Below are 21,705 nucleotides of genomic sequence, written 5' to 3' on the forward strand. Positions count from 1 at the left end.
TTAAAGTTACATTCATCCTTATTGAAGTTACATATCTCCTATATTGGAGTTACATTCAAATTTATATATTCAAAATCACTTTAGTCATTGGATATATTAATTTGAATTTATATTGTGTTGGTTTGAAATTTAAATTTCGACTAAAGTTACACGATTTTGGACTAAAGTTACACAATTTGGGACTAAAGTTATACAAAAAATGATTAAAGTTACACTGAGATTAAAGTTACATAAATTTCAATTAGTTTATAAAAAAGGACTAAAGTTCCTCAAATTTGGACTAAAATTTCACCTATAAAATACTAAAGTTACACATATTTGGACTAAAGTTACAAATAAAATGCTAAAGTTATATCAAATTGTTTTAAAATTATATAAATTTAAATTTATATATTCAAAATCAATTTAGTCATTGAATATATTAATTGAATTCATGTAACTTTAATGTTTAAAGGGTGTAACTTTAGTCAATAATACTATAATTTCAGTCATATAGTCCATTTTATATATTATATTGAGTTTATGTAACTCTAGTTTGTTCTGAGTGTAACTTTAGCCACTGACAGTGTAACTTTAGTTCATAATAGTGTAATTTTAGTCCTTTTTGATAAATTCATTGGAATTCATGTAATTTATATATTTTTAAGTATGTAACTTTGGTCATTAATACTATAACTTCAGTCGTGTAGTTTATGTAACTCTATTTATTTGAGTGTAACTTTAGTCCACTGACAATGTAACTTTAGTCCATAATAGTGTAATTTTAGTCCTTTCTTATAAATTCATTAGAATTTATGAAATTTTAAGACAAGCATATAATTTTAGTCCCACTGTAACTTTAGTCCATGACGGTGTAACTTAAGATAAAAATAAACAAATTATATGAAATCTATATTAGTAGATCTAAGATCAAAATAAAAGTATCTCACAAAATAAAAACGAAATTTAAAAACCCGAAATCTTAGGAAAAAAAAGTATAACAAGACGAGATTTGAAAAGAATAAATAACAATACAATAATCAAAATAAAAAACAAAAAAATTAACAAATAAAAATAAACCGACTCTAAAAAAAAAAAAAAAAAACGAGACCCAAAATCTGGGAAAAAAACGAAATTTGAAAAAATACCCGTAATGGGGTAGGCGGTGGTGGGGTGGTGGTGGGGTTGGCGGCGGTGGTGGGTGGTGGTGAATGAAGAATAGAAGAGTGGATGATTTATTTGGGTTTTGGGTTTTGGGTTTTGGGTTTTTGATTTTTTGGGTTTTTGTTTTATTTATTTATTTGGGTTTTTTAGTTATTGGGATTTTTGTTAGGATTGTAGAGAAATGAGAGAAGAATATTTTTTTGTTAGGATGAGAGAGAAGTAAGTTGAGGAATAATAAGGTAAGAGAGAGAGGGGGGAAGGTATATGTAGTGGGATTAGTGTTTAGTTAGGGAGTAGATAAGGGAGAGTCTTAATTACCCCCATAATCCTCATTTTGCCTTTCAATCTAAGCCCTCCATTCTCCAAGATCCAAGGGCCTCTAAGAGGACTTATGGACTCAATAGGGGAAGAAGGACTCTCTTGATCCTTATACTATATATATATATATATATATATATATATATATATATATATATATATATATATATATATATATATATATATATATATATATATATATATATATATATATATATATATATATATAAACCGGGTTGAAACGCTGTGGATGCGCCACGTGTCAACCCAGCGTTAAATATACTTATTAATTACAGCTGAATTAAATACAAACATAATAAATACTGTATAAATCTCAGCAAAATATTAATTATAGTTTAATAAATTTTATTATAAAATTATATTAAATAATTACGGTGATTTGATTCTAAATTTACTAAAAAGTTATTTTGATACAAATTTTAAAATGTAAATAATTACGTTCATTGTGAAAAATGCTTTCAATTGAGTATAATTTTTATTATATTTATTGAAATATATATTTTAATATGTAGAGATGATTAAAGTGAGTGTCTCACAATGTTTTACATTTACGTAAAAAAACATTTTGAGAAAGTTATAAAACTCAGACTATTAAATTCATTAAGAAAAATATATTTGGAAGAGTCATTGTATATATTAAAAACACCTCTTTAAAAAAACTACCAAGAGATAAGTTTTTATAGTCTGGGAATGAAAAAAATTATATTGGACAAATTGAATACATATGAGATTTTGATAGGTTTCAATAGTGTGATAACGAGTATGTGTACGAGTGTGTATGTACATAGTGATCGCGAGTGCATTTGAATAATCAAAACAAAAGTATTGATTATTAAGTAATATAGTATTATAAACGACATGAAAAAGTAAAAACATGTTACATTTTTCTTTAATATCGTTAATTAAATGTGTATAAGTTAAATATAAGATATTGATTATGACTAACCAAATACTCCATATTACTTTTAGTTAAATATTTTATATGTTATCTTTTAAATACTTTGAAGTTAAACATCAAAAAATAATATTTGAGAAAGTTCAACCTATTATATTTACAGGTAATAAACTCTTAAACATCATTCTATATAATTGTTTAAAAAAACAAAAGGTACAAATTTCTCATAGATATGTTTGACACATATCACATGCAAGACACAATCAAAACATTTAAATAAGTTGAGCTTGAACTCTATATGTTTGATAGATAAATGTCACATGTTATACATAAAAAATTAAAAATTACATGAAATTATGTTCACAACATTTTGAATAAATATTAATTGATTTGAGACATAAAGTATCCTGAAATGATATAATTTGAGAACTTATTGTTGATTTTTTTATTACTCGAATAAATTTTATTTTGATTAGTATGATATTTCACCATTCACAAATTTATTTATAAAACGTCGATCATGCATAATTAATTATCACTTATTAGTTTTAATTAAAACTCTTATGTATTTTATTTTAAAACATTGAAGTTAAACCTAAAAATATTAAATTTGAGAAAAAATTATTTATAAGAGAAAATATTGAAGATTATATATGAATTATATAATTTTTCTTCAATTATAATCATAAAATATTAAAACAGGCCGCGCGAAGCGCGGGATACTACCTAGTTTATTATTATTAGTGGGTAGCCTAATTATTGTGACCTTAATTATGTTAGAGTAGATTATTAGTTAGGGGGAAGGGATTAGTGTATTAAATTGGGATTTCATTTAATGGGTAGTCATTATTATCGTTAATCGTTAAGTCATTTGTGTTAATTTGTCACTTAATTGGTACTTTAATGTGTTGTGTAACCCTAATTACGATTAGTATTATTTGACCTTGTTACTGGGTCGATGTGGGAGACCCGTGACTTGATTAGGCGCATTTAGGATGAGACCGTTTCTTATTATTGTCACGAGAGTGAGTAATAGGGTGGTTGGGTACTTAGTGACTCGAGAGAGTATTAAGACCTCGAATTAACACTTATACTTTGTTGATTAATGAATCTTTAAACCCCATTGAGAACTCAATTAGACACATGAACCCCCTTTATCCCCCTAACTCCCTTAATTAGTCATTTTATATCTACTTTCATTGTTTACTTGTTAGTTGGTCATTCATTTTTTTTTTACTTACTCTTAGAATATTTCCAACATCAATCTCATCGACCGACTAGACTAAAACGGAGACATAGACTTATAACCTGATTCTAACCCCACCATCCTTGTGATCGACCTCGACTTACCCGACTTTACTAGTTAGGTATCGAGCTTTATAAATTTGTTTTTGATAAGGGTGTGACGACTTTACCCTGCTATCAAAATGGCGCCGTTGCCGGGGATGGTGCTTTGTTAGATATAAGTCTTAGTTGAGTTTTAGGATTAGTCTCTATTTTATTGCTTTTGAAAAAGAAGAAAAAAAAATTGAATATTTGAAAAAGAAAAAAATATGTTGTTTGTTTACTTGCATCTTTAGTTATAGTTGTTAGTCACTTGCATTTAGAGTTTTGTATTTAGTGTCTTGTATTTAGTGTCTTGCATTATATAATGTCTTCATCCATGTCTTTACGTGATCATAGTAGACCCGATCCGAACTTGTTTACCTCTCCTATTCATATTGGAGAGGATGTGGAGCTTGACTTGCATCCGGATTAGGTTGAAATCTTTCAAAAAGATGTGTTTCTTAGTCTACCAAATGAGAATGTGTTGGATCATTTGGAGAGGTTTAATAGAAAATGCATTTTGGTGAAAAAGAATGGTGTGTCCGAACATGTTGTAAAACTCATGCTCTTTCCTCTTACTCTTGGGGATGGAGCCGAAATATGGTTATATTCTCACCCTCCTAGCACTTTTTCTACTTGGGATGACTTTGCCCAAGCCTTATTTACCAAATACTTTCCACCTTCGAAAACCGCCAAACTAAGAAATGAGATCTTTACTTTCCATCAAGGCGAGTTTGAGAATTTAAGTGAGGCTTGGGAAAGGTTAAATGAACTTTTGAGAGCTTGCCCTCATCATGGGATCCCAATTTGGCTAATCACACAAACTTTCTTTAACAATTTGCATCATGCCGTTAAAGAATTGATAAATGCATCGGCCGGAGGTGCCTTTGATAGTTTGGGTGATGATGAGGCAAGATCTTTGCTTGAGAAAGTGGCTAAGACGGATGCTAATTATGGGTTTGGGAGAGTGACACGATTGATTGAACCATAAGTTGAGGTTGATTCTCCCTCTTATGTTCAAAATGTTCAACAAAATTGTGTTAACCCTCCCTCCATAATTGAGAATGATGTGCATGCATTTTCATTTTCATATTCTTGTGATACATGTGGTTATTTGGGTCATGATTCTTGCGCTTGTTCTTTATATGCATCCCCACCTCCCATGTATATGAATATGATGAATAATGATGATAATATGCACAATGTTCAACCATACCATGCTCCATTTCACCAAATGGATTCTATGCATGTTTCTTCATCAAATTATGTGTCATGTGGTGGTTTTGGAGATAATATTGACTTGTGCCCTTCCTATACTACCCAAGCCCCAATGAATGATTGTTTGATAAGTGATGTTGATAACTTGCATTTCTTTGATCCCTCTTGTACACCACTTTATTCTCCACCTCATTACGATGCACCAAACATTTTCCCTAATCAAATTTCACCTCCCTTGAATGTGAATGTTATGCATGAGTTAACATCTTCTTATGAATCTTGTGGTGATTTAGGATATGACTCAAATGCTTGTCTTCCTTATTCATACTCATTCCTTGTGAACATGAATGTGATAAATGATGTTAATAATGATATGCATGATGTTCCCTCTTATCATTCTTCCCTTCTTCCGATGAATGTGTGTGACATGCAAGCCTTTTCATTTAATTGCGAACCATGTGGTAGTTTTGGAGATAACATTTATGTGTGTCTCTCTTCTTTTCCCCAAACCCCCATGGATGATTATATGGTGAATGATGTTGATGATTTGCATGTCTTTAACACTTCTTATGAACCACCTCACCATTTTTCAAGACAACTTTCATACTCCTTATGCCAACCTACACCACACCATGTGAATTCCAAATTATCTATTAATGGGTGTGAGGTGGAGGTTATGATGTTTGAGTGTGATTATGGATTGATTGAGGTAAATTGCTTACTTGAAGAGGAAGTTGTGGAGCAATTGTATTCGAATGAGTTGGAGTGTGTATCATTTGAGGTTGATCATGAGTCATTGGGAAGAGAGTATGTCGAGAGAATGATTCTTGAGTTAGAAAAGAAAAATGATGGCAAAAATTGTGAGGAATTTGAGATTGTTGATGAGCCTTATGATGAAGAGTTTTTAGGCTTGACTTACAACATTCTTGATGTGGATTTAGATGAGAACTTTGTGCTTGAGAAGATTGAAACACCCACCCTTCTTTGTGTTGATGCTTTTGTCGGTGAGAAAACTCCTTGGGATGAGTATGCAACTATTGATGTTCCCTACGAGGAGGAGAGTGTGGATCTTTGGGATAGATGGGATTATGAGGTTGACTTCTTTGAAGAACCCATTTTGGAGAAATTTAAGGCTTTCTTTTGTGTTGATGATGAGTTCTTTTCATCTACCGATTATTTAGACCTCATTTCTCTTACTCCTACATTTGAGCAAATGATAGTTGAGGAAGATTGTGATGATCTTTTCAAAGAGGTTGATTTTACTCTTAATGGTTGCTTGACGGAGATCCTTGAGGATGGAAACTTAAACACTACCCCTAGTGAAAGTTTGTTTGGGGTTGATGATGTTTTGAATGATTTTAAAAGCTTTAATCCTCCTCTTGCGCATTTGAAATCAAGTGATAAACCCTGGAGTGACATTGACTTGTTTAGTTTGCACTTCTTTTCTCATAAGCCTTTCACTAATACGTCTCTTCTTTCTTGGCTTTTTGGTTGGTCTTACTTGATTTGTATTGCATATGACCACTTTCTTGGTAATTGGTCATCTTCTTTTGATTAGTTAATGAGATATTTGATGGGATTTTTAAATGACTCACTTGTTTATTGTGTTTGATTGTAGGTTTGGTGGTTTCCTTAAAACCGCGCTTCTTGGGAGGCAACCCAAGCTTTATGTATTCTTTTTCTTTTTGATAAATTTTTCTAAACCCAAAAACATGTTCTTTTCTTAGAAAAAAAAAAATTTAAAAAAACCAAAAACATGTATTTCATTTCCGAATTTCCTCCACATATTTGTTTCCATTGAAAGTTATGTAAATAAATAAGTGTGGGGAGGAAATTCTATTATTTAAAAATACAAAAACATGTCTTTTATTTTTCCAATTTCTTCCCTACTTTACGTTCCATCGAGGACGATGTAAATTTTAAGTGTGGGGAGGGGATTTATTCTTTAAAATCCAAAAAAAATGAAAATTTTCAAAAATTACAAAAACATGCTTTCATTTATTTGCATTTCCTTATGTAAACGAATAAGTGTGGGGAGGAAACTCCCCTAACATGCCTTGTATATATTGTTGTTTGTGTAATAAAATGAATAGGTACATTTGGAATATCGGAGACATATGCTAAGGAGTTAGAAGACGCTTGGTATAATCGCTCCTATCTCTTCTCCTTTTTCCCTCTCTTTTCTCTTATTTATAATTGAGGAGGTTGGGATTTGTATGTTGAGGAGGATGTTCCAATTTTGGAACTTGGTGATGTGTGCCTATGTGTTGATTAGGATTAGTTGCATTAGTCTTTTCGGCATATAGTTTGATAGTTGCACTTGCATTATAACATGTATATAGTAGTTGCATCATGACATGATAGTTGCATTTAGATAAAATATTTTGAAAATTCCTATTTGGGAACTTTGACAAGAGCAATTAGGCCATTACAAATACTTTTTCAACTTAAGACTTCGCCTACTAGAATGGATGTAAAATACCCTAGATTGTGTCATACTAGTGTCTTTCGACCCATGACCCAAAGCCTAGTCAAGGGTTTGCATGTGAGTCACCTATCCAACCCCGTGATGCGATATGGACTTGGTTAACTTGTCTAGGTGACCTTGATTGACCTTGTGGTATGGCGACCCAAAAATACTTTCTATCAATAAGTTTGAAGTGCTCATTTCAAAGATTTTGTTATGTGGAAACGTTTTATTGCCAAGAAAACCTCAAATGTTTTGAAATGTTGAGAATTTTAGTCGTTTTGATGGAGGCGTACCACTTCGATGTGCTTTGGAGAGGGATCCATTAAATTGGGCCCCCACACGGTTGTGAATTCAACCGCCCAAAGACAGAGTGACTATCACCCCGAAAAGCTATTGTCTAGAGGTTAACCGATTGCCTAATAAGCGATTGGCGAAAGCAAAGGACATTAGCACGGAAGGGATAAACCCCATCTCTAATTTTGAAATGTGAAAGTCAAGTGAGGTCAAATTTTGAATGCTAGTCATATCCACCCTTGTTTACAATGATTTGAGCACTTTATTCCCCAAAAAACTTTTTGTCAAGCCAGTTTGTCGAGCTTAGGACGATCCATGACCTTTACTTTTGTAGAGAACTCGAGACTTGTCATGTCATATGCTACTAGCATCATGGGGATCATCATTCCACGCCATCCGATCGCTCTTGACGAAAGTATTTAGAAATTGAGGACGAAAGTAGTCTAGTTTAACACCATTTGGAGGTGATTTAGTGTCATCCTCTTAGCCTTAGTGATTTGTTGAACTAGTATTTGTGACGGAGTATATGCTCTTAAATTCGTTCCCTTTTAGTTGACTCTGCCACTTGATGAGGAAGTGGCCATTACTTTTGTTGATGCATCTTGTTTTTTGTTATGTGCTTCATGTCAAGATGTGTCCAATTTTCCGCAAGCCCCCACTTGCCTTGCGTCGGAATGCATACCTCATTATATTTCAATGTGAGTTGAAGGGACGGAGAAGGCCCGTTAATTGCCTTTCGTCGGATATTATTAGTTTAGCTAGTTCTTTATATTATGGGTCATGGTCTAGTTTAAATGAGCTTACTCGAGGACGAGTAAGGTTTAAGTGTGGGGAGATTTGATGAGTAGTATTTTGGTCGTATTTTACCCCTCATTTATACCTAATTCCGACTCGATTTTGCGTGCCTAATTGATTAAAAAGCTCATTTAATTACTAATTTATAATAATTAGTCATATTAGTTGTATTTAATAATTAGTCGTATTTATATATAATATTAGTATTATTATTATTTCATTGCTTTTATGTGTAGGTGAGATGGAATATCAAGGAGGAACGAGGAGTGAGACGGGTCAATACGAGATCTAGTATTAAACAAATGTAGCAAAGTCAAAGGTCGACAAATCCTCATTGACTTGCTTTCATCATCAACCACCAACATCAATTCAGTTCGCACTCTTGCTACTCCATCTTCATTCATTCACACCACAACAAACCTCAACCACCTCGATGCGAACTCACACATCACCACCCATCTTCGCCTCACCTCTGATCTGCAAACAGACCCGAGTTCCTTCCATCTTACTTTCGAACTACCCAGTTCATCATTGCCAGTCCCTTGCTCGTGTTCTCACCATCATGAATCAGCAACATTAGCAAAAACGATTCCGAGCTCGGAATTCAACCCGAGCACAACAGCAGCAATAAACACCAGTAACCACCGTGATCATCAATCAACCACCACCTTCTCCTTCAATTGAAGACCTCCGTTCAATTCGTGGCTGTGCACCATTATCCCACCTGTGCTACGTCCCAGAACCATCATTCAACGCCGCAACAACCACTCGACACCTCCGCAATAGCAGCAACAACTCCACCACCGAGCATCATCGTCATAAAACTCGAGCTCAAGTGGGCGAAATTCCAGGCGGTGTTCAATGAAGACGGGTTATCGGATTTGTTGAGTTTCATAGTTGATGAAGTGTTGCGTTTTGATAATTAGGAGTTGATTATGAATAATAGCCTGTTACTTGTGCTATTGACGGCATTGACCCTTGCTATTCCCTTTCTCTGTTCTTTTAAGTGGGGGCATTTTGGTCTATACACCCCTCATATTTAAACACGCTTTTTGTAAAAAGAGCAGCTTATATAGAGGCAGGCAGACAAGATTTTAGACGGGTAGTTAGAAAAAACAGTAGGTCTCAAAAATAAAACCTCCTCTTATTTTTCCTCCTTATTAGTTTAATTAGATATTAATTTAGTTCATCAATTTGGTTCAAGGTTTAATCTTTTTGTATTCAATTTATAGATCTATCCCATTTATGTAATCTCCTTTCATATGGTATAATTTTCTCATCTTTTTTTTTTTTATTGTTCTTATCACTTTCATTTCATTATTTATGTTAGTCTTACTTGTTAATTCAATCCAAGTTTGTTACTTTATTAGTTTAATTATGTTTATTACATATTTATTATTATTAGTGGGTAGCTTAATTATTGTGTCCTTAATTATGTTAGAGTAGATTATTAGTTAGGGGGAAGGGATTAGTGTATTAAATTGGGATTTCATTTAATGGGTAGTCATTATTATCGTTAATCGTTAAGTCATTTGTGTTAATTTGTCACTTAATTGGTACTTTAATGTGTTGTGTAACCCTAATGACGATTAATGTTATTTGACTTTGTTATTGAGTCGATGTGGGAGACCCGGGACTTGATTATGCGCATTTAGGATAAGACCGTTTCTTATTATTGTCACGAGAGTGAGTAATAGGGTGGTTGGGTACTTAGTGACTCGAGAGAGTATTAAGACCTCGAATTAACACTTATACTTTGTTGATTAATGAATCTTTAAACCCCATTGAGAACTCAATTAGACACATGAACCCCCTTTATCCCCCTAACTCCCTTAATTAGTCATTTTATATCTACTTTCATTGTTTACTTGTTAGTTGGTCATTCATTTTTGTTTTACTTACTTTTAGAATATTTCCAACATCAATCTCATCGACCGACTAGACTAAAACGGAGACATAGACTTATAACCTGATTCTAACCCCACCATCCTTGTGATCGACCTCGACTTACCCGACTTTACTAGTTAGGTATCGAGCTTTATAAATTTGTTTTTGATAAGGGTGTGACGACTTTACCCTGCTATCAACCGTCTCAGAGTCTCAATGGAGGTGCCAACCCCCTAAGCGTGGCCTAGGCAACCCTAATATGCCCAATGAAACTCAAGAAATGGATTCTAGAGCGGGAAAGGGGAAAGAGGGACTAGACCTCCGCGAATTACAAAACCAACACAAGATTCAACCGAAATACCCGTGACTAAGGGGACCTAAGCCAACGACATCCTCACGGTTTTCACTCATCTCTCAATAGAATTCCGGGTGTTTTTGTGCAAAAAGTAACCAAGACACTCTCCTACTCCGACTCGTGAGAACATGCCCGCAATCTAATGTGTAAAACCGTCCTATGTCCAAATGAGATAAAAAATGAAATAATGCACAAGCCATGAAATAAGGGTTGTAACGGGGCTAAGGAGTAGGACGAAACGGGATTGGCGCAAGCGCCGTTTGGACATGTGGAGTTCAAATCAAGAATTGCTGACACATCACATCCCACTTCTTATTGCAACACATGAGACACGTCTATTCCCTAACATAGAATTGATAACCAACACTATGCAAAAATTGCATAAACCCAACTCAAATTGGAAAAATTTGAAAATACTCCTCTTATTTCAACAAATGAGCAACGTCTACACCCCAAAAAAAACTCGGTCTCCCAAATTATGCAAAAACTGTGTAAACCTGACTCACTTTGGAAAAACATCAAATTGCCCCTTTATTTAGCAACGACTTTTTCTACTCTTTTAAATGACGAGGAGGGGTGTTGCTTGCCTTTTTCTTCTTTTCCTAACACATATATATACAACACAACTAGCTCTTTTTGGATTTTTCAAAACTTTTTCACTTTTCTATTTTGTATTTCATTTCTTTTTCAAAACCTCTTATTTATATACAACGCCAAATGCATTCCAAATCCCGACCCAAATGGATATGTATACTATCCACCACTATGACCCAAATCACCTCCTAAAACACTACTACAAAACTGACCAATTCTTGATCAAGGAAGGGTGGATATGGATTGTAGCTATTTTAGTGGGTTTGCCAAATGGAAAGGCTAAGGCTCAAAGGGGTGAATAAAAAAGGAAGATAATGGAAGTGACAAAACAAGGTAATTTGGCTATGTGAGGTTCATATGCAAGTGAGAACAATTTTATTTCACAACTTGTGCACAAAAATGAAATGCAAATCATGGTCTAAGGACGGAATGACACACTTATGCGTCTAGACATAACACGTCATGCGAGGAGACCTACTCACAATCCTAAATGAGGGTTGGGTAAGCATGTACCAACTCAGGAGGCTCTAATCCTCACATATGAGTAGCTAGGTCGAGACTTAGGTCTAGCCTACGGTCAATGGTCTCACAGGACGGCCTAGACTCGTTAGTCGGGTCCCAAATTTCCCACGGCTAACCTATGGACACGGGTGCAAGCCACAGGAAGGGGGAAGGCACGATTGGGACTTGACTCATCCTTGGGGTATATGCTTCCCTCCCTTGACCGCATTTCAAGCACAACATTATATACAAACTAAGTGCAACAAGATGAAAACACGACATATATATATATATATATATATATATACATGTGACAATGCATGCAAGAAATGGAAATGACATAAAGGAGACGTGCAACAATTTGACTAAACCTAGCATTATATTAACACCAACAATCCAAAAGTTCCCCAAAGGAACATCCAAGGCACAAAATCCCATCCTCCTTCAAATATACAAGATATATAATGAAAGAACGGTAAAGGAGTAAGAGATTAGAACAAATTTACCAAATGGTCTTCTAGCTCCTTTTTGCCTCAAATGGTCAATGCCTATGCCAAAGGTTAGCCAAACATATATATACAATGCAATATTTTTGTAATTTTTGAATTTTTTTCGATTTTTAGGGATTTTTGTAATTTTCTCAAATTAACAACTATATATACAAATATAAACAATATGCACAAAGTAGATATTTCCCTCCCCACACTTGAAATTTACATTGTCCTCAATGGAACAAAGTATAGGGAGAGAATAGGAAAAGTAAACAACATATTTTTGGTGGTTTTTGATTTTTTTTTTTGAAATTAAAGAACCTGTTTTTGGAGTTTTGAAATATTTGAAAATAAATAACATGTTTTTGTATTTTTAAATGATGGAATTTCCTCCCCACACTTATTTATTTACATATGTCCAATGGAAATAAATGTGTGGAGGAAATTCGGAAATGAAATACATAGTTTTGGTGATTTTTTGATTTTTTTTTTCAAATTTTTAGTGATTTTCAAATAAGTATGCAGTGCATGATCTAATCTATATGCAATATTGAAATACAATGCAAACTATGCTAAATGGATGCAATTCCTACATGTGATGATATATTACAAAATTGAAATCTAATGCAAGTCTAAATGAATGCAACTAGATGAATGACTATCCTACATATTATACAATTAACTAAATGCATTTGAAATTGAAATATGGATGAGAAGTTTGGATTGTAAGGGATCGTACTTGACATTTTGGATTGAGAGGGAGGGAAGAGAGTCATCATTACTAGGCCTCTTCGAGGTCGGTGTCATTCCCGTCTTCATTATCATCATCATCCTCATTCCCGGCTCCAAACTCGGATTCGCGGATGAAATCATCCGCATTCATCGGCATGGCCGAGCCGAAGTCTCCCGTCTCCGTAGTCATATCAATGAACATCCCCGTGTTTCCTCCCGAGCCACTAGTACCTCCCTCTCCGAAGATGGAGGGAGCACTCTCGAACCACCTAGTGTCTTGTCCCTCCCCTTGAGTGGAAGGCGGGGTGGGAAAGACCGGGACACTTTAGTAATCGGGACGCAAGTTGATGTCACCATAGAGGTATGTCCCGTCCTCCGAATGTCCACCATCCGGAGCTAGATAGTATGAGGGGTGTAGGCCGGAGGGGTGCTTGTATTGGCGCCTCATAAAGTCGTCATAGACCGGAAATTGACCAAGTGAGTGGTCATAGTCGATGCGGTCCATGCGTTGTTGAAGACCGAGCCGCTCACTAGCGGCGGTTGCCATACTAATCTTCATATCCTCCATGAAAGATATGAGGTCGCTATGGAGGGGAGGTGGTTGTTGTGGTTGGTGACTAGAGGACCCTTCCCCTTGTTGGAAAGGACCGGGTAAGAAAGGAGAGCTAGGCATAGCATACCGCAAAGTGGGTCTAGCGGGGGCGGGTTGGCGCTCACGTGCATAGAGAAGATTCGGATTTTGTTGTTGGGCGGCGGTGGGGTCTTCGAGATCTTCAATCTTAAGTAAATAATGTGGTGAATTTGTCACCACCTTCATCTTGTTGGGGTTGGGGGAGAGCAATCGAATTTCTATCTACCCCGCTCACTCGAATTTGCCAATACTTTTGATGGTCATTGGGGTTGGTCTTGATCCAATTTAGGGAGTATTGGATGTAATCTTTGGTCAATATTATTTCCCCCAATATGAACCGCATCCCATCCAAATTAAGCTTGTGGATGAGTCGCCTGGCAAGGTGGGTGATGAGTCCACCCACCACAATTTGAGAGGATTGGCCCGGTGAGTTGCTTAGGGGGTGAAGATATAAGGCCAAATGGTGAGCAATGTCAATCTTGAAGGTAGTGGGGTTGGAACAAAGGTAAGACCAGAGAATTTCCAACTCCTCCGTTCGGAAGTTATGATTCTCCTCACGGCCGAAAACAGTCCACCCCATGTACCGGTGCCAAATTCTAATGGCGGCATTGTGGACCATGTTAGCCGCTCTTTTAAAGCGAGGGTTATCATCAAGACCGGTGATAACCTTCAATAAGGCCCCATGGTCAAAAGTTTCGGGAGCCTTGTGAGGAGGGCTTGGGTCTAACCCAAAATGAGAGGCAAAAGTCGGTAAGGTCAAGGAGTAATCCTTATTCATTAATCGGAAATGCAAAAAGGAGACTTTTTGGTTTTGTCAATGCTTGTCAATTCGGAGTGAGCTCAAAAATTCCCAAGTGAGACAGGAATAGGTCTTTTCATGGATATCATACATAAATTTCATACCAACACCCTCAAATAATTCCTGGGTCACTCGGTCTAACCCTAGCTCTCGCATAGATTGTCTATCAATAAAACGAGTTGGGGTAAGGGGGCGTTGTTTGAAAAGTAAAAATTTACCTTTCATAGTGACGGAAGAGAACTTGAGATCTGGGAATGCCGGATCGTGACTCATGTCGGATGCCGCGGCCGCCACCAACTCGGCTTGTTGCAAAGTCAAATCCCCCTTTCTAACTCTCTTTTTGGGTGCCATTGTTATTTTTGAGAGAGGGTTAATGGAGAGGATGAAGTTTGTGATTGATTGATGTTTGGAGGTGGTGGGTGGTGATTTGGGGAAGAAAGGATGAAGTTTAGAGGGAGAAAGGTTGAAGAAGTCGTGCGTTTTTATGAGGATTTGTTTGGTTTTTTTTTTTTGTGTTTATTAACCCGTCAGAGTACTGCCAGCCCGTCAGAAGACCGGCTGCCGGTGCCGCGGCTGGGAGTACAGGCCAATATTCGAAAATGTTAAAAACTTACAGCGAACTCACAGCCGGTCTGGGGACCGGCTGCCGGTACCCCGGCTGGGAGTATGTTGGAGTTAGTGTCCTCCACAATAGTGCGTTAACATAATAAATCTCATTAAAGGAATATCATCAGATATTTATTTATTTGATTCTAGTCAGCTGATCAACGTATATCGGTAACGGTTGGCCAACTAGGGTTTGACGTTACTGTCGTGAGACGGCGGTGTTCAGCTGATCCCTTTCGGTCACACCTAAAGGAACGAGCCCCAACACGAAAGCTAATTAATTGTATGAGATACAATTTAAATTAGTCCCTTGATTAAATTGACTAAGAGTTAGTCGATTAAATTGATTTAGAGAGATATCGAGTTGTGAACTCGAGGTACGGAAATTATTATTTAATTATGCGATAATTGAATAATAAATTATTTGAGACGGGAATTAATGATTAAGCAATTAATTATTAAATTGGTACTAGTTGACTAATGTGATTAGTATTGGTACGTAAACTATATGTGTAGCGGTACACATATATTTACGGAGTGATTTAGACGAAATTAATTGGAAGCATTTAAACATGATACGATGTTTGAATAAAATTTACACGTATTTGTGCGACAAATATAAGAACCAAAATGGACCCGTAAATGGGACATTAGACCATATAAATGGAGTGTAGTGGATGATTATAGACATAATCATTTCACTTTACTTGTTGTTTCTTCCATAAGTCATCTTATGATCACTTGCATGTGATATAAGATTGGACAGAAATTAAAACAAGTGGACTACCTCACTCTATACACTCCACCCGCCACTTCTCTACTACACTCTGCCTTATTTGTTCATTTTTGCAAGCTAGCTCATTCACTTATGCATGTGAACAAAAATTTGGTACATCTCTCTAAAAAATCATAAGCATCATTTTACTAAGAAGTTAGTATCAAAATTTTACTACTAAGATGTTAGTAATATTTACATATTATCAAGGGTAGTCTTACTTATATCTAGTTAATATTAGTAAGGTTGTTGGGTAAGTTCTTGGGTGGATTAAAGAAGGAGACCTTCTACTTTGGAGGTTGGTTTTTGGAGGATCTTCCATATTCATATAGCTCAAGAACAAACTAGTAAGGTGAACTAGTTTGTGCCCATTTTACCATAAAATCAATGTAAGGAAGTTGTTTTTCCTTATACTTTCATTTTTATGCTTTCATATTAGCATGCATGTTACATAGATCACCTAAATGACAAATTATGAGATAATTTAAATTTTATTAGAGAGTCTAATATGGATCTATGATCTTTCAGAGTACAACCTCATCTTCAATTCCTCACAAATGCAGTCCCGGCCGGTGGGCCGGCTGCCGGCTGGGAGTTCTCTCCTCTAGCTTTTCGTCAAATATTCCTCAATATGTGGCTCCCAGCCGGTGGACCGGCTACCGGCCTACCGGCTGGTAGCGCTCTTTTCTTCCTTTTTCGCGATTTTCCCTTGTATACGCACTCCCAGCCGGTGGGCCGGCTGCCGACCTGCCGGCTGGGAGACACCTCCTCATTTCTTTAAAAAAAATTCAACAACTTTCAGGAACTTCCCAGTCGGTCTGGGGACCGGCTGCCGGTACCCCGGCTGGGAATACACTCAACTCTATTTTCATCAATTTTCTTCCAAAAGTTACAGCTAACTCCCAGACGGTCCAGGGACCGGCTGCCGCTGCCCCGGCTGGGAGTTCGCTTACTTGCATTTTCCTCAATTTGACCCTAGTTTCATTTTACTTTATCAATTGGCCTCGAAATGCGTGTTTTCGTCTTTCTAAGCCATCATCATGTTGGGAAAAGGCAAATTGAAGGTCATACACTTGTTCTTCATCAAAATCCCAATTCCTTCATGACGACATCCCGTCATCAACCAAACTGCCAAGTACAATGGATCCAAAATTCTCACCATCTATCTAAATGCATGCTATATACAAGTGGTGGTTCTTGTGGAACACCACCAAACCAAATCATTGTTTAGAAATTTCAATTTGTCCCCTCCTCGGGAAGGGGTTCCCCGAGGTAGAGCACTTCAATCGAACCTTTGTTGTCTCCTTCATAGTAATGCTTGACTCGTTGTCCATTGACCCTAAAGGTTCCACCTTCCTCACTCCAAAGTTCAAAGGCACCGTAAGGAAATATTTGCATCACCTTGAAAGGTCCCGACCACCTTGATCTAAGCTTGCCCGAGAACACCTTAACTTTGGAATTGAAAAGGAGAACAAGGTCTCCCACACTTATATCCTTCTTCATGATCTTGGCATCATGCCACTTCTTGGTTGGTCTTTGTAAATTTTGGAACTCTCATAAGCCTCCAACCTCAATTCTTCAAGTTCATTCATTTGGAGAAATCGCACTTCTCCAGCGGCATTAGAGTCAAAATTCATTTCCTCGAGAGCCCACCAAGCCTTGTGCTCTAACTCAACGGGTAAATGGCATGCTTTCCCGTACACAAGCTTGTAGGGTGTGGTGCCAAGGGGTGTCTTGTATGTCGTTCTCAACGCCCATAACACATCCGGAAGTTTTTGAGACCAATCTTTCCGGCCCTTGCTAGTCACTTTCTCCAATATGGCTTTGATTTGGCGGTTAGAAACCTCCACTTGCCCACTAGTTTGAGGGTGGTAGGCAAGGGCGGTTTTATGCCGCACTCCATGTGATTCAAGTAGAGCTTTGAAAGTACTTTTGCGGAAGTGTGATCTGCCATCGCTTATGACAACTCTCGGGGTTCCAAACCTTGGAAAAATTGTTCCCTTGAAAAGTTTAATGACAACCTTGCTATCATTGGTGGGAGAGGCCACCGCTTCAATCCATTTGGACACGTAGTCCACCGCCACCAAGATGTATTTGTTCCCACAAGAGTTGGGAAACGGTCCCTGAAGTCTATGCCCCAACAATCAAAGAGCTCAATCTCCAATATGTTGATTAGAGGCATCTCATTCTGCTTTCCAATATTCCCAACCCTTTGGCATGCATCACACGATTTCACCAAGTAATGGATGTCCTTAAACATGGAGGGCCAATAAAATCCCCCTTGGAGTATCTTCGCAATAGTTCTTGAGGTGCCAAATGTCCCCCATAAGCGGAATTGTGAACTCGGTCAACAATCTCCAAGCCCTCCTCTCTAGAAACACATCTTCGGAACATTCCATCCCCACACTTGCGAAACAAGTGGGGATCATCCCAAAAGTACCGCTTTGCATCATGTCTCAACTTTCTCCTTTCTCTTGGTTCAAAGTCATCCGGAATGAAACCATTCACAAGGTAATTTGCAAGATCCGCAAACCAAGGAGTCTTGGTGCTAATTTCCATGAGGCTATCGTCTCTTAGCCACTCATTGATAGGTACACTCTTGTCTTGTATCCCATGGTCCTCAATGGTCAATCTAGATAAGTGGTCGGCTACAACATTTTCCGACCCGGCCTTATCCTTAATCTCCAAATCGAACTCTTGGAGTAGTAAAACCCACCTCAAGAGTCGGGGCTTTGCATCTTTCTTTACCATTAATTGTCTCAAGGCGGTGTGATCGGAGTAAACCACCACCTTAGAGCCAACTAGATATTGCCGGAACTTTTCAATGACATGCACAATTGCCACCATCTCCTTTTTGGCCGTTGAATAGTTACATTGCGTTTGGTCAAGGGTCTTGCTAGTGTAGTAGATGACATGATGTTTCTTGTCAACTACTTGGCCTAATACTGCGCCCACCGTAAAATCCGACGCATCGCACATGATCTCGAAAGGAAGATTCAAATCCAGTGCCCGGATTATTGGAGCCGTGACCAATGCCTCCTTCAACCTATTGAAAGACTCAAGACAAGGTGCATAAAATACAAAAGGAACATCCTTGAGGAGTAATGAAGTCAATGGCTTTGCTATTTTTGAAAAGTCCTTAATGAAACGCCTATAGAATCCGGCGTGGCCTAGAAAACTTCTCACTCCCTTCACATTGGAAGGAGTTGACAAGTTTTCTATCACGACAACCTTAGCACCATCGACTTCGATACCCCTTCTAAAGATAACATGACCGAGTACAACCCCCTCCTCTACCATAAAATGGCAATTTTCCCAATTTAGGACAAGGTTGTGCCCCTCACATCTCTTCAACACATTTGTCAAGTTGACAAGACCATGATCAAAGGAGTCTCCATGGACACTAAAGTCGTCAATGAATACTTCCATGCTTTTCTCAAGAAAGTCCGAAAAGATGGCCATCATGCACCTTTGAAAGATGTCGGGTACATTACACAACCCGAATGACATTCTACGATATGCATAAACACCTATGGGACATGTGAAAGTTGTTTTCTCTTGGTCCTCCGGGTGAATGGGGATTTGGAAGAACCTGGAGTAACCATCTAGAAAGCAATAATACACATGCCCCGCAAGTCTCTCGAGCATTTGGTCTATAAAGGGGATTGGGAAATGGTCTTTAAGGGTGGCGGCATTAAGTTTCCTATAGTCGATACACATTCGCCATCCCGTCACCGGTCTAGTAGGTAGGTGAGTCCTGTCTTCTTGCTCAACCATGGTCACCCCTCCCTTTTTGGGTACCACGTGAGCCGGACTCACCCACTTGCTATCCGTTATTTGATAGATAATCCCGGCCTCAAGTAATTTCAAAACTTCATTTTTAACAACCTCGGCCATTTTAGGGTTTATACTCGTAAGACCATCAACCTTTGTTTGACTCCCCTCCTCTAAGACAATCCTATGCATGCACAAACTCGGGCTTAGTCCCTTGATGTCATCAATGCTATACCCAAGTGAGCTTCTATGATTTCGCAAAATTTTTAAAAGTTTCAATTCTTGTGACTCACTTAGGTTAGCATTTATGATCACCGGGTAAGCCTTCCCCTCACCAAGGAATGCATATTTGAGTGAGAGAGGTAAAGGTTTGAGTTGTACCTTTGGAGGGAGAAGGCCCTCCACCTTCTTCAAAAGCTCCTCATCCACATGATGATCTTCTTTCATTGCTTCATCATGTAATGATATGTGGAAGACCTCTTCCATTTCCGCTTCTTCTTGAGCTATCTCATGAACTATTTCATCAATCACTTCAATAGTGCCTACCCTTTCAACTTTGGGTCCTTTCATCAAATGAGGGAGGTTAAACTCGACGTTGTCGCCTTCAATCCGGAAGGTTAGTCGCCCATTATTTACATCAATAAGTACACCTCCGGTAGCCAAAAATGGCCTACCGAGGATAATGGGAGTATGGCTATCCTCCGGGATGTCAAGCACAACAAAGTCGGCCGGGATTAAAAGCTTTCCAACTTTGACGGGTATGCCCTCAAGCACCCCTAAAGGGCGCTTGGCGGACCTATCCGCCAATTGGAGGGTCATGGTAGTAGGAGCAAGATTATGAATGCCAATTTTCCTTGCAACTTGTAGAGGTATGATACTCACGCTTACCCCAAGGTCACAAAGAGCTCTTGAAATGGGAACACCACCAACCACACACGGGATTGAAAAGCTTCCCGGATCACCAAGTTTAGGGGGCATTTTGTTAAGGATATGAGCACTACATTCCTCTTCCATTACCACAATTTCTTGGTCACCCAAGACTCCACTACTACAAATACAGGCAACTACAGCGGCCCTTTAACAACGCTTATTCACGAAAATCATCATAAGACGTTGTAGAATGGATGACGCGAATTTTACCAAACTTAATTACAACGGTTCTGTGTTGTTAACCGTTGTTATTAGTTTTAACAACGGGTCATACTTTCAAAACCGTTGTTAATATAAAAACTAATAACAACGGTTGAATCTGTAATATATTTTAACCGTTGTTAATAATTTGGCGCAAAATTAGTGAAAAGTAATTACAACGGTTTTTTTAGAACCCGTTGTTATTAGGTTGTAACAACGGTAGTAGACTGAATAACCGTTGTTATTAATGTAATGCAAATCTTAAGAACAACAGATTGCTTTATTCTGCTATACGCTACAAAACACAAACACAAGCTAATACTGCTACTATACACAAATATCATCCTCCATTCCTCCCTGATCGTCTCTCTGTCTTCATCTCCGTCACTGTTGTCACCGTCTTCTCTCCCTCATCGTGTTTATCAATCAGGTATATATGTTTCTTAGCAATAACGCTTATAGATATAGGATTTTTTGGGTTATTATCTAATTTGTTGATAATTTAGCTTAATTGCTTTCCTGAATTTCGTTTATTTGTTTGCCCATTATTGGATTTTCTGAATTAGTTGCCTATATATTACGAATGTAGAAAAATGACTCGAACTTGGATGATTGATGCAAATATGAGTGACCGCAACTATAAGGATGGTTTAGCTGAATTTTATGAAGTCGTTTCGAACAATTTGAAAGGTTCTTCTCGTATTGCATGTCCTTGTGAAAGATGTGGTAATATTAGCTATATGGCTTTTCCGGACGTTAAAATACACCTAGAAAAGTGGAGATTTAGTCGATCCTATACACGTTGGATTTTTCATGGGGAACCATTGTTAGAGGACGAGAATAGCTCTGAAGAAGATGATGTTGAGGTACACGAAAGGCTAACTGATGATCCTGAGTTTGCCGAGTTTTTTGAGTTGGAAGAGTTGGAAGCAGAGAAGTTGAATGTTGG

The 21,705-nt window shown here is 37.5% G+C and overlaps 1 protein-coding gene and 1 non-coding gene across 2 annotated transcripts; both read right to left on the reverse strand.

Annotated features, from left to right (window-relative positions):
- Positions 1-4,397: 4,397 nt before the first annotated feature.
- LOC141619700 (small nucleolar RNA R71) lies at positions 4,398-4,504 on the reverse strand. Its single transcript, XR_012531786.1, has one exon. It is a non-coding gene; the product is annotated as a small nucleolar RNA R71 (small nucleolar RNA).
- A 13,579-nt stretch (positions 4,505-18,083) lies between these two features.
- Positions 18,084-20,639, reverse strand: LOC141643147 (uncharacterized). Its single transcript, XM_074452191.1, has 2 exons — positions 19,444-20,639; positions 18,084-18,897 (listed from the first exon to the last, which is right to left on the reverse strand). Exons 1-2 carry the CDS (start codon positions 20,637-20,639, stop codon positions 18,084-18,086), a joined length of 2,010 nt encoding a protein of 669 aa, XP_074308292.1.
- Positions 20,640-21,705: the final 1,066 nt, after the last annotated feature.

Source organism: Silene latifolia, chromosome 1, assembly GCF_048544455.1.
Source record: "Silene latifolia isolate original U9 population chromosome 1, ASM4854445v1, whole genome shotgun sequence".
In the NCBI taxonomy this organism is placed as follows: domain Eukaryota; kingdom Viridiplantae; phylum Streptophyta; class Magnoliopsida; order Caryophyllales; family Caryophyllaceae; genus Silene; species Silene latifolia.

Coding starts and splice junctions, on each gene's coding strand:
- LOC141643147 (XM_074452191.1), bottom strand. CDS start 20,639: ATGGAAGAGGAATGTAGTGCTCATATCCTTAACAAAATGCCCCCTAAA. Junction 18,898..19,443: donor TTTCTAGATGGTTACTCCAG/GTTCTTCCAAAT, acceptor GTCTTTCAATAG/GTTGAAGGAGGCATTGGTCA.